We start from the raw sequence: 13,457 nt of genomic DNA on the forward strand, positions 1-13,457 counted from the left end.
TAGAAGATCCAGGCTGAGACTCCAGCTCTGCAGTTTCTACCTTCCCTTTGGTAGGTTACTAGAACAGAGAGTTGGAAAACTGCCAACTTGTTCTTTCATCAGGAAGGCTGGGTATGTTGGAACCAGAATAACAGTGTACTGATCACAGCAAGAACGCCCTTTCTGGTTTGAATGAGTGTGTGTGTGCTCTTACACATGCCTTATACTCAAAAATTGTGTGGCTGGGCATTTGCAAGAAGGTCCCAGGTGAAATTCTCTTCTGTTCATGACCAAAGATTTGAACCTGTTTTGGAGGTAGCACCTGAAGAAGGGAGGTCTTAGCTGTTCTGGGCAGGAATAATACTGATGTCCCTTTCCCCTGTCAAAGGATCTTGGTTTTGCTTTGCTGCAGCATGGGAAGGATTTTGAGATACCAGACTCCTTTGCAGCAGGAAAAACAATTTTTATGTTGAACTTTGTGAACTGCCTAACATCTCAGAGCTTCTATACCCAATCTATAAAATGAAAGGAGAATGATTGTTTTGTTTTCTCAGTCACTGCTTATGTTTGGACTTTATGCTCTTTGGGATATATATTTCTGCATGTACAGTATCTGTTGTAATACCATGCTTCTTGGTTATTGTATTATGGAGAATCGATATCAAGACAAATATTTGTCAAATCTAGTACTCTTTCAGAAAAACATTTATAGTGAATTGATGTTCAAATGCTGAAACCATTTCTATCTCCAGCACCAAATAATGTTTCGTAATTATACAGGAATCTCTCAGGATTTGCATTTTAAGCCTTACATTTTATTTGTGAGCCATGTGGATGTCACCAGACCTTTGTAAAGCATGGCTAAAACATGGCACTCACACAGCGGAGCTGCCGCTCTGCAGCAGAGCAGATCCCCACTGCAGTTACTTGTCCTGTGCAGGGAGGTGAGATGCAGGAACTTGGACAAAGGCCCCCAGCACATGCTGCCAGAAAAAGGGTTTTCATCCAGAGTCTTTGAACTTGACTCTGTTGCCCTCTTCTTCACTTAGGGAGAAGGTTAAGTGTGAGAGACAGACCCATGCCAAATCCAGCTAGGTGGTTGTTAGAAGGCAGCCGTCGCAATAGAAACCCCTAGGGGCCACTTTGCCCTGGGATTATCCTCCTTGAACAGTTTCTCTTGGAAAATGTCCTGTGTACAAATTAGAGATTTAACTCTGAACACAAAGAACTTGCTGTAGGGACTGTGCTCAGTGGTGTTCCCTGTCCTGGAGAACATAGGATGGTTCTCTGTCCCAAGAAGGCAGGCTGCAGGTATAGGTGCCAACCAAAATAAATAACGTGGTATAAGCTATCGTCACTTTGGGAGTGGGGAGAAGTGAAAACTGAAAGTAAGAGAGTGATATAGAAATGCATGTAAGAGAGGTGGAGCAATCAGATGGAAAGGAGATCCAGGGTAAGAGAAATTTAAAGCTAAAAGCTCATCTGCACACTGCAGAGAAATGCATCTGGTGTTTGGGACATTCAGTAAGTCTCCAGATCTTCTGGGTCCTTTCTCCACTGTGCTGGACTGCACAGCAAAGAGAAGGGAAGGCACTGCCCTAGGTTTAGGTCTCCGCTGTCTGTTACTTATTTCTGTACCCAGGGAAGATTTTGCATGGATCAGATCTTTGCTCTGGTGGCAGCAGCTGCTGCTGTGGCCATCCCCATGGACTGTAACCTTCTGCTCATGCATTTAAAGCAGTCAGTATTAGCCTTGTTGGCATTGCAGGACCTTTCACTGCATCCAGCATGGCATACACCACATGAGGTGGATAAGCCCCAAGAAGAGGAAGTGATTTATTTCACAGATCTCAAGAAGTTGCCTTGATTCGAGCCATTCATCACTCTGAGTTTGTGACCTTCTGTGGATATCACCCAGACAGTTTTTACTTTTTGTATCTTTTCCAGATGTTTCTTGATGTCAGATGGATAGGAAACAGGACTGTTGTGTCCCCACTCTGCTCAACAGACAGGCCTTTCTCAAAAGACACTCCCTAAACTGGCAAATACTATCTAATCCCCTATTCTAGCTTTAAAGGTTGGAGCAGGATCAGAGAATAGTTTTGCTACCTGGGCCTGTCATTCATAAAATAATAGGCTTGCAGTTGGAGATTGTTATCAAAGTCTAGTAGTGATGATGGGATAGGATCTGAAAACACTCTCTCTGTTGATGCAAGCACACACAGTTTATACAAACCCTGTTTTTTCCAGCTGCTTCCATTCTTTCCCTCCTTCCTTTTTTTTTGTTCTGCCTCCCCTTTCCTCTCTGGTTTGGGAAAATGGAGGAATCCCTTATTTCCAGGGTGTCCTCAGTAACCACATAAGCTTCCCTCAAATGCTGATAGGTACAAAAAGCTCTCCATCAAAAAAGGCTTTATGCCTTACAGGATAGGTGTCTAACTTTGTACAGGCTTGAAAGTAAATACAAAGTAACTAGACTTTCTTACTTCATTAAACAAATATTAAAAGAACCTTTTCCATTTTTTTTAATACTATTTTTCTGGAGGAACCTGGGAACTTCCTTCTCTTCAGTGAAAACTGCTGGGTACATAAATGTTTTTTTATCTCTGCTAATCACTAACAAGCATTGCTAGATGGTAACAATTAGCCTAATAATTTGGTCATCACTAGGGTTTTTTTAAGAACAGCTTTCCTCATAGTAAATTGGTTACAAAACCTGTGCTAGTGGCCATGTTAAATATTATCAGTAGCGTCAAAGAGAAGTAAGTATGCATTTCCAGAGTTGAATACCCTTATGCAAAAAGATACTTGCAACTTTGCTGTGAAAGCCTGTTATTTCACATGGCTATGCAGATCAGAACAGACTTTGAAATCATCTCATGCATACTAAGACATGCTACCTTCTGTATTTGGGGTTTTTTTAACCTTTAAAGCTTTCAGTTATGAAATGTTATGATATGCCCAAGCTTCACCAGTAGGGGTTGTAAGTTGAGTTTGTATAAGTGCTCTTCAACCAGACAGCCAACAGACATGTATAATTGTAGACCATTGCACAGGGAGGGATTCATAAATGGCTGATCTGTAGCTGTGAATGGTTTTGAGGTGTAACCTTGAGACTGACTTGTATGCATGAAAATAATTTTGAAGATTGAGTGACTAGCTATTAGGGAGACAAGATGAAAAATGTTTTTGCCCTGCCAGCTGACCTTCTGCAGATCGAGGCTGGTTTTCCACAGAGAGGTGCTAGCAAGAAGGAGAATGGGTTATGCAATTTGTTGTTTTAATTTGCATATTTATTCAAGTGCATCTTCCCAGTGACCTCCTAATAGCTGAGCAGTGTCAGATGACAGCGCTTTTGCTGTTGCTGATGTCTGCCAGGGTATCAGGCTGGCTTGGTCAGGAAATGGGAAAGGGCCAGGCAGGGTTCCTATCCACGATACAGCAGTCAGTGGGGCTATAGGAAAGAAGCCTTCTTAGTCGACTCCAAACCCGAGTGTTCATACATATATCATTAATTTCACAAAGTGGGGCAGAGGGGCTAGAAGAGATGGGCACAACCCAAGTGTTACCAAGGATCTGTGTCTGGCCTTGGTGAGAGTCAAAATCTTTTGGTTGCTCAAGCCAAAGCTCGTGAGACTTACCTGGCACTGATGAGAACTGGTTTTGCGTACAGCCATAGAGGAGACATTCCTTCTGCCACTCTTGCTGATTACTGACCTCATAACCATGCACTCAAGCTGTGGGGAACAAATCCTTTTGCAAATAGTGAAGAGCAGCTTTCACAAGTAGCAGAGGCCCAGGACAGGAATCGGAACTAACTCCCCCTCTTGTCTGTGCTATGAACCTCGTGCAAGTTCAAAGTTAATTACAAACTTGCACTTTGGTGTTCCTGTCTTCAACCACTACTGTTAAATGAGATGTGCTGCTTCTTCATGATAAGTTAAGATTCCTAAGGAACTTCGGTTTAACTACATTCATGTTCTTAGAAATTTGAGGGGATTTGTTATTAATGCAGAAGCTGCTGTAATATGAAGTAGAAGCAATCATCTGGTTTCACATTCAGCAGCAGCTTACAAGACCCAGGGGTCTTTCCCTGTTTCCTGGTGGGTTGTCTGCAGTTTGAGATTCACTGTAAGGATGACCATCTCTTTAACACCATGTGATGTGTTTATTTATTTATTTTTTAAAAACACTGTGTTCTCAAATTTAGATTCCCTCAAGTGTATTAATAAATTGGTTGTGGTATTGCATCATGCCAGCTGGATATTTAAGAAATAATTTGCTCTTATCCAAATTCTGAAATATTCTTGCGGCTCAGCTGGGTTGAATTAAATTTTAATTTAAAAATAATGCATGATGTGTTTACTTGAACCAAAACATTGCAAAGCAATGAACTAGTGGATTAAATACAAATTTGGGAAAATAATGCAATATAAATATGCTCGCTATACAGAATATTTTTGAGAACTAGATTTCTATTAGGCTTCTGTTGGATTTTACTTATAAGCAGTGCTTTTAAATACTTCAGGACTGTAAAGTTCTGCTGGTATGTGGCCAAGGTGAGTCTTCTGGAAAGTACACTCAGCCTTAGAAGTAGTAGCAAGTGCAGCAGGAGCAGGCAGGCAGGAACAAGCAAGAAACCACAATGTTTCCTTGAAGTTCACTTCTCTATTCTCCTTTTCCCTTGTAAAAATACTTGCTTTTTATAGAATTAGAGTATTATTATCCTGTACTATGGAGAGAACTTTTGGTATCCTTTTAATAAATGAATTTAATGATTGCATAGATCTAGATAAGATATGAATATTTATGCTGAGCAGTTTCTTCCAGGGGTAATGGGTTTTGACGAATTAAATAATGTTTAAGGTTAAGTACTGTCTTATTTTCAAAATAACATCTTACCATATAAACATGGTTTCTGTCTTGTTTTGTCACTGATGTCCTTGCCAACCTGATTTCAAAAGCAAAACACAGAAAGATAATTCAATGTCTGTCTCTCTCTCCCTGTCTAGATTATCAGCGTCTGATGACAGTGGCGGAGGGGATCACGACGCTGCTGTTCCCATTTCAGTGGCAGCATGTGTACGTCCCCATCCTTCCTGCCTCTCTCCTGCATTTTCTGGATGCTCCCGTTCCCTACCTGATGGGGCTGCAGTCCAAGGAGGGAACCGACCGCTCCAAGCTGGAGCTGCCTCAGGAGGTCAGTCTCCACGTTTGGGGTTGCTACCCTGAAACCACATTGTTAATATTTGTGTGAATCCCTGCTGGAAAATGCCATGCCTGGTATTAGGAGGCTTCTCTGGCACTGTGAAGACTGTTTGCCAGCAGGAGTAAGATAGTAAGGGAAGTTTTCGCAGCGCTTCTTGGTCCATTTCTGAATTTAATGAGTGCCACTAATTGTATAGACTTCTAAATGCTTCTACTCCTGCTTCTTGCTGTGATGTTGAACATTTCTCTGCTTTCCCTACATCACATGCTTCACCAGGTTTTGATACACTTTGTCAGTGTCACGGTCCTATTGACAGGGCTGAAGAGCATTTCATTTGGGGATGGTCTTTATGAATCTGGGTCTTGTGTGCAGTTACTAGATAGTATAAACCTGTCCCTGTCCCCCTGCTGCTGCTGAGAAGCGTACCCCATCCTGCCAGCCTCGTCCCACCCTTGGTTGAGCCCATGTGTTCCTGCCTGGGTCAAGGTCTATTACTAGACCAGCGTCCTGGCCTCAAATGAGCCACATTTGCATTAACACTGTGCCTGTGACCCACTTAGAGGTGTACTCGTGTACGTACTTTCACAATATTGAGTCACTCCAGTGATGGTCTTTTGAAGATCTTCTGTCCTCCCACGCAATGGGAAGTGAAAATTTTGCCTGGTCTATCACTTTTTGACAGAGGAAAAAAGGAAGGAAAGATTGTCCTCCTAATCTAGGTGTTAAAATCACTGGTGGTAGAGAGTGAAATGGAGATTTTTCTCCTCAAAATTTGACCAAAATTATTAAAACTGCTTCACGTTTTAACCTGGCCAATGATCACTCTCCATACTGCAAAGTCTTTGGGATATGGCTAGCCTGTCTGCATTTGAGATGGTGACTGGACCCATCTCTTGAGCGTACCATGCATTTTAACTTGGGTTTCTTCTTAAAAATCAGTGGGAACCCTGAGAATAACTGTTTGTATGACTGTAACATCTTGTGACGGTGGCAGCACTGTGCTCAGCTCCATGTGGGGACCTCTCCCCAGGGCAGAGTCCCTAGGGCTTGCAAATAGTTGCCCTTACTGAGAAGGCAGCGGGGAGCAGCAGCGGAGGAGAGTATGCGGGAGAGCGGGTTTCTATGTGGAAGTGGAGGGATAAACACAAGGCAAGGAAAATATGTTTTTTAATTAAGTATTGGGTGGAGGGGACTGAGTCGTAGCCTTGGTGGCATGTAACAGTGCAAATCAAGCCTTACCTCGTGGGTGCAATGACCCAATTGCATGAAACTTGCATTGGTGTGGAAACGAAGCTGGTATCTAGCTACGCTTTTCAGTAAAACCATGCTAATATTACATAATTACTGCATATTAGTCATATGCTTTTAGTTAGCAGATTAAGCTGTCATTTTCCTTAAATTAAAATTTTAATGTGATGGGTTTGCAGTATCACTGGAATAATAAATTAAATATCGCGACTGAGGGAAGAGTAATAGCGGGGTGGAACACCTCCCCCCTTAAGATGTTTAACAAATGAGTGAAAAATATCAGTATTTATGCACACCACAGGTCCAGTAACTATTGGAGAGACAAAAAAAAAGAAGAGGTATTGAACAGGGAAGATCTTGAATCTTAAATTCCTCTAGACAATAAAAAATAGAAAATCCTTCAACATGCGAGCAGTGATGAAGCGCTGTTCGCTTTAGCATTCCTTTATTGTTCAGGCCAGGGGCTAGCTGTTTCAAGCTCTTGCTCTAAATGTAAACCATTTGTTTATTAGAGATAAAAATTCTAACAACTGGCCATCATGCTGTCTTAAGGTTAGTAATCTCTCTGCATTAATTTTAATCATCAGATGTTTTTGAAGAGAGAAGTGAGACCAATTCCCCAAGGGTTTTCTGAATCCAAATCTCATTTTTCAAATTTTGTAAATGATATGCAGAGCTGAAATTAAAAAGCCTTTGAAATGAAATATTGATAGATAAGAAGACAGTCCCTGAGCTGAAGAACTGTACCAACGCACATCACAACTCTTTAATAGCTGCATAGTTAAGTAAAGCAAATTGTTTTGTATCAAGAAATGCTTTTCTTTGTGCGGTCCAAATTTATTATGAAAAAGTGAGCTGAAGGGACACTTCTGCTTTACCCGTTGAATCCTAATACCGTTTAAAGTATCTGTGTGAAAGGTGATTAATGTCAAGCATGTCTCTGAAATATCCAATCTATTATAACCATGTTTGCTGTGGAATGTACTGTCCTGCTGAAAAATAACCTTTTCAGAAAAGGAGGAAAATAAGTTCTTTCTGTTCACATAATCTGAAGATCAGTCTACAGTGTTTGATGAGAAGTAAAGAGCAGTAAAAGTGCTTTAGAGGAGGCAGAGGAGCTGTGCTAATGGCCAAGTCAGGCTAACAAAGACCTGCTGCTGCCCTGTGGGTTTCTGCAACTCCCATTCTGCAGCTTTATGCCAGGGTAAAACCTGTCAGAGCCCAGCATCTTGGGAATCTGACCTGGTTTAAGATTTTAGTCAGCACAGTGCACTCAGAGAATTTCAGATATAAGCTGCAGTTCAGAAGATCAATTACTGTTTTTCATTCTTCTATTATTCCTGAGGGTGCATTTGCAATGTAATTAATTTTTATGGAGGGTTTTTCCATCCCCCCATTGTCACTTTCCTAGGAAAAGTATCAGCTCTGCTAGATTCATGTCTTCACTTAGCTTTAATCTTATGGGCTGAGATCCATCTCCATTTGTAGCAAACCTAAGAGCACTTTGTTTAAATCTCAGGCAGAGGAATCACCAAGATTGAAAGCCTCTATGGAAACGGGGCTTACAGTGAAGAGGGGAAATAGGACTTGATCTCCAGTGGACAAGCTATACTTAGACATGATCCCAAAGGATTTGCATGGGGCCCTCTTTTGTAGCTTTGCTCATAGCGTCGTTATTTTTCTCACTGAACAACTAATTCCTTGGTAGCATGGCTACAGAGGCTTTCTGTAGTTGGCTCTTGGTAAAATAAATGTGCCCTTGAGATGCAGTAATTCACACAGATAGTATTTACATAGGATGAAAAGTGGTTCTGTGCATCCTACTTGCTGGTGTGTCCTTGGCTGGTCTGGGAGGGCATATCAAATCTTTGTAGTAGGAAGTTTGGGACCTGCAAGTCTCAGGAGAACAGGAGGGGGCAGGAGGTTTTATTTATTTGTTAAGTCATTGCCATCCAGTTGTCCCCCAGTTTTACTGAAATCTGAAATGTCACAGGCTGGATGACACAGCTTAAGTCTCCTGCATATGTGTGCTCTTACCCTTTTGCCTGGAAGGACCCCAGGAAGATAGGGCTACTTAGCAGAGGAGCCAGTTCAGTGCTGAGTGTCCATTTTGAAACTTTTCTTTGTATTTCAGGCAAACTTGTGCTTTGTAGACATCGATAACCATTTCATCGAACTGCCAGAAGAATTCCCTCAGTTCCCCAACAAGCTGGAGTTTATCCAGGAAATCTCTGAGGTTCTCCTGCAGTTTGGGATCCCGCCAGAGGGTAACCTACACTGCAGCGACAGCACCACCAAACTCAAGAACCTGGTTCTTAGCGACTTGGTGAACGACAAGAAGAATGGGAACATCCCCGGTAATGCCCTCAACATGTACGAGCTACTGAAAGGCAACGAGACGATCGCCCGCCTGCAAGCCCTTGCCAAGAGAACCGGTGTGACGATGGAAAAAATGACCATCACAGCTTCCCTTGTGGAGAAGGAGAAGGATGGGAAATTGCCTTGTGAGGAGGTGGAGCTGAGGGACTACAAACTGAATGTGCAGCTTCGTGAAGTTTTTGCCAACCGCTTCACGCAGATGTTTGCAGACTACGAGGCTTTCGTCATTCAGGCTGCCCCTGATATGGAGTCGTGGCTGACAAACAGGGAACAAATGCAAAACTTTGACAAAGTAAAGATAGCCATGTATTCATTTTTCCATCTGAAAGTGCTTTTGGGAGGGAGGGAGAATAGCTATATTATGTAAATATAGCCTAAATACTCTTTAATCCGTTGTTCTTCATCTACCTCACTGAGATATTTGTCTGTTTTGATTACATAGTGCCAGATTGCCTGGCAGAGTAAATCGGTGCAGATCCACTGAGCTGGTCAGAGACATCCTGGCTTGTACAAACCAAGCTGGCAGGCTTCTGCCCAACTGATGGAGCTTCTCCGCTGGGTTTAGTGGAAGGGTAGCAATCAAAAGTGACTTTTTTTCTTTTTTTCTTTTTTTGTTTTTTTTTTTTTTTTTCTGAGAGGAGAGGTGCACAGAGGAGACAGGAACCAAATCCAGCCTTTCTTGTTTCCTAATCTCACAGTAGAACTTTTTCTTAATGGGTAGTGTTGTTCTGTAGAAGGTTATCACATCATTATGCAGAAGAGTACTGTTATGACTCCATTGTAGTGTGTACACAAGAGTGAAAAGGAAGCCAAGATTAGAAATGGGAAAATAAAGAGACTGTGGGCTAGCAAAAGGAATGAGAAATATTGGGAAGCTTGCACAGTTATTATTTCCGAGTGACTCTGCAAACTAGATAGCACTCTTAGCCATCAGCTTTTTTTGGCTACAAGTCCTTCTCTAAGGAGAATGGTAGAAGGATAAACAGTCGGGAACAGACTAACTATTGATCTGAGTCAGTTTTTGATCAAAAAAAATGCTGCCATGCCTTTTATTGGTCTTGTTTGTATTCAGGTGTTGAACAGTGCAGCATTCAAAAGGAGGGAGTGGTTTAGGCAATCTCTGCTAGTACTGCTACAATAAAATGAGCTGCTAAGGTTAGGATTTTCAAAGCTCATTTAGACACTTGCTCAATTTAATTGGAGATTTCTGATTAATTGCCCTGCATAACTTCACAAAAGAGCATTAGCTGAAGAGCACTGTACATCCCTTGAATATGTACAACACCTTAATAAGTGATGTGGTCCCAAGCAGGGATGTGCAGACCAGAGGTGCCAAGTGGGCACGTGGTGGTGGTCTGCTGTGGGTTGCACAGGGCTCGTTCCTGCAGGTGGTAGCTGCTAGGCTGCTTTGATAAAGCTGGTAGCACGGGCACTACTTCAGTAACTCCATATTCCCTTTACTCTAGCTGTCACAAAGCCTCCCCGACTGCTTATTTCTCACAGTGGTGACCGAAGAGGTGACCCGTGAACAAAAGCCCTTTGTAGATGGATTCACACCTCTCTGAGAGGGGTTTTTGTGGTGGGGAAGCCTTGTCCAAGCCTTCCCATCGGCTGATGGATCAGTCCTCTGATGCAGGACGGCTTGTCGTGGCAACACCGGGCAGGAACACGACACTAACGAGCTGTTCTGTATTTCAGGCTTCCTTCCTTTCGGACCAACCCGAGCCTTACCTCCCATTCCTTTCACACTTCATCGAAACACAGATGTTTGCAACCTTCATAGACAATAAGATAATATCCCAGTGGGAAGAGAAGGACCCTTTTCTGCGAGTTTTTGACTCCCGAATTGAGAAAATAAGGCTATATAATGTAAGGGCCCCTGCACTGCGGACATCCAACTATCAGAAATGCAGCACTTTGAAAGAAGCAGGTACGTTCAGACGGGCTAGTAAAATATTCAAAAGTACAATGTCAGCCACAAGAAATATATGTCCTCAGTCATCTGAGCGTTGCAGCTGATGAGAGAGCCCTAGAGCTACCTGCGGAGGACTCAGCGGTGTCCTTATTTTCCCTAGGCAAAAACTTCAGCATGCTTTTAAACACCAAGAATAGCAGGAGCCTTTACCTTCCCTTTGAGCTCTCCTAGGCTGGTGCCTGTAATAAACACAAACCAAACCATGGAGCTGGGCTTGCTGTTTCTCATTTCAGGCAGCTCCTGTTCCATTGCCAGCAGAGCTTTCCTTCACCGTGGTGGTGGGACCAGTGCCAGCCACACCAAGGAGCCGAGTCCCGGTGTCTGCTCCACTGGCCTCATCTCCCCCTTCCCGTAAAAAGACTTTTTTTTGCCTTATGCCATTTGGTTAGAGCAGTGGGGGATGCCAGGGATGTAATCCTGTGTGGCATATTTAGTAGCTCCAGCAATAGATGCTCAGTGTTAATGAACAATATGCTGTGTACTGAAGACTGATTTTTTTTCCATTACAGTCACAGGATGCATTTTCAAATTATACTTGAGTTTCTTACTGTGCAAGTATTTATTTAATTTCCAAGTAATACAGGGAAATTATACTCTTAAATTTGTTGGGACACATATTAATGAACTGGGGCAAACACATTTCTCATGGGTTTTTTTGTTTAATTCCTTCAGAGTGTTTTACTTGTTACAAATGTGGCAAAAATAGAAATCCTGTGTCTGCTTAACTTTGTCTGTCTAAAACCAATTCTAATTTGCAGGTCGACTGTCTATTCAGCGTCTAGTTTTGGTAGATATTGTGGCACCGGAACCTCATTTTCTGTCTTGTGAAAAGCAGCAAACTGATAGTAATACCAACTTTCCTTCATATTTACCATTCACAATATATGTGACCCTACCACCAGTCCAGCACCTGTTTGCTTAACCTGCCATTCTCGGAACCCTTCAAACCCTCTGACCCCACACTACCCAGTCCTTTTCTCCAAAATAAAACCATACAAAGCATGGGGGTGTTTTTTGAGGGGGGAAAAAAAAAAGCTGCTGAGTTTCTAATGATAATGTATGTAAATCTTATGACAGTTTCTTTCCCATCACAGTTTCATAACATAGGAAATGAGTTCTGTGTTGTTCTTACCAAATGGAAAATGGATTTAACTTCCACATTTTGCATATTTATTCACTAGTGGTAATATGCTGAAAAGAACAGGCCTGCCTGTTAATGGATAGACTATAGAGATGAATATTAAAGTTGCTAATTAAATGCTGATTTCCCCCATACACCTCTTTTCCCCTCTCCTTCACAGTGCATCTGACTCAACGTTGAGAGGGTGACCGCTTTTATTTTCATCCTGCTCAAGATTTGAGATTAAATCCTCATGTACTTGAAGCAAACAACTGAACCACATTAGTCTCAATGGAGCTGAGATTCTGGGGAGCCCTCTCTGGTCTTGCCATAGTTTCCCGTGTTTCCAAGCATCTGTTCATCTTCTTGATGCTGCTCAGGCCTTGCTACAGTTAGCTGTGCTTTTTGAAGGCCTGTCATTCAGTAATGGCATATCTAATTTCAGGAGGAGGATCGTTATAGGTGCCAGATGTTTGCAAAACTTGCGTATTGCCACCCCATGCGTCTGCCCAGGGAGACCTGTCTGGGGCAAAGTGAGGTGCCTTACCCCACAGAGAGTTGCAGCCAGCCTCAGAGGTCTCCATCCTGCAGAAGGACCGTTAAAACCAAACACTGAATTTCAGGGAAAGATTGAAGTGCTCTTGTTGATTCATAACCCATCTTGTAGGCTCCCGTAAATACCTGCTTGCTTAACAGCTAACTTGTTTGTGCCAATACTGGCTGTGTTGGGTGAAGAAACTAAAAGCACAATAACAAAATAACAGCGCAGATGTTTCCTCACTTCTGTAAGTGATAGATTTCTGGGTCTAAAGTCATTATTTAACTTTTTAGAGCATTTTCAGGGATCGGAGCATGACCACTTCTGTTGTTGTAGCATGTGTCTTCAGGTGGTCCGCTAACATGGTGGTTCACCTGTGACTGTAACTTGCAGCCCAATCCATCGAGCAGAGGCTGTTGAAGATTGATCACACAGCTATCCACCCGCACTTACTTGATATGAAGATTGGCCAAGGGAAATATGAACAAGGATTTTTCCCGAAGTTGCAATCGGATGTCTTGGCAACGGGACCCACCAATAACAAGTAAGCACAGGTTTTCTTTTCTGAATTTATAAAAGATTCACACCACTGGACAGAAGTCCTAATTTTGGATGGCTTATGACCAGTCTAATGAGCCCTAGCAACTCTTTCCATTTCTGGTTTATATGGGCTGCGATTTTTGACATTATAGCTGTGGCTTGGGTTATGTTAGAAAGCGTTAGTTCTGATTTTGGGAAGATTCCTCAGTACTGTTTTCTGTTAAGTGGTAAGTACTGTGTCTTCTCATACACATTTTTTAGTTTTATCATTGCCGTAATAAATTTAAAGTTCATGTCTTCACTATTTTGCACTGAATAGGATAATTTGGAAGCTTGAGCCAAAATTCAGATTCTGAAAGAAATTTTGGTATTGAAATCTCCGCACCATCATGCAGAATAAAATTAATGTTCCTCTCTTTTCTTTAGCTGTTATTACATGACCCAGCAACTTCTATAGCTCTCTTTCAGT

At 42.2% G+C, this 13,457-nt stretch overlaps 1 protein-coding gene across 5 annotated transcripts in view; it reads left to right on the forward strand.

Moving 5' to 3' along the window:
* DENND5B (DENN domain containing 5B) overlaps positions 1 to 13,457 on the forward strand; it is a 117,683-nt gene that overhangs the window by 67,159 nt on the left and 37,067 nt on the right. For 3 of the 5 annotated variants that reach the window (XM_074871577.1, XM_074871574.1, XM_074871575.1), the window contains 4 exons: positions 4,992 to 5,179; positions 8,571 to 9,107; positions 10,514 to 10,745; positions 12,842 to 12,992. In XM_074871577.1, coding sequence (XP_074727678.1) covers positions 4,992 to 5,179; positions 8,571 to 9,107; positions 10,514 to 10,745; positions 12,842 to 12,992 — 1,108 coding nt within the window. Of the gene's footprint in view, positions 1 to 4,991; positions 5,180 to 8,570; positions 9,108 to 10,513; positions 10,746 to 11,548; positions 11,636 to 12,841; positions 12,993 to 13,457 lie in introns of all 5 variants that reach the window. The other 2 variants (XM_074871573.1, XM_074871572.1) reach the window with 1 other exon arrangement.

Source organism: Strix uralensis, chromosome 5 (assembly GCF_047716275.1).
Source record: "Strix uralensis isolate ZFMK-TIS-50842 chromosome 5, bStrUra1, whole genome shotgun sequence".
NCBI classification, from domain to species: domain Eukaryota; kingdom Metazoa; phylum Chordata; class Aves; order Strigiformes; family Strigidae; genus Strix; species Strix uralensis.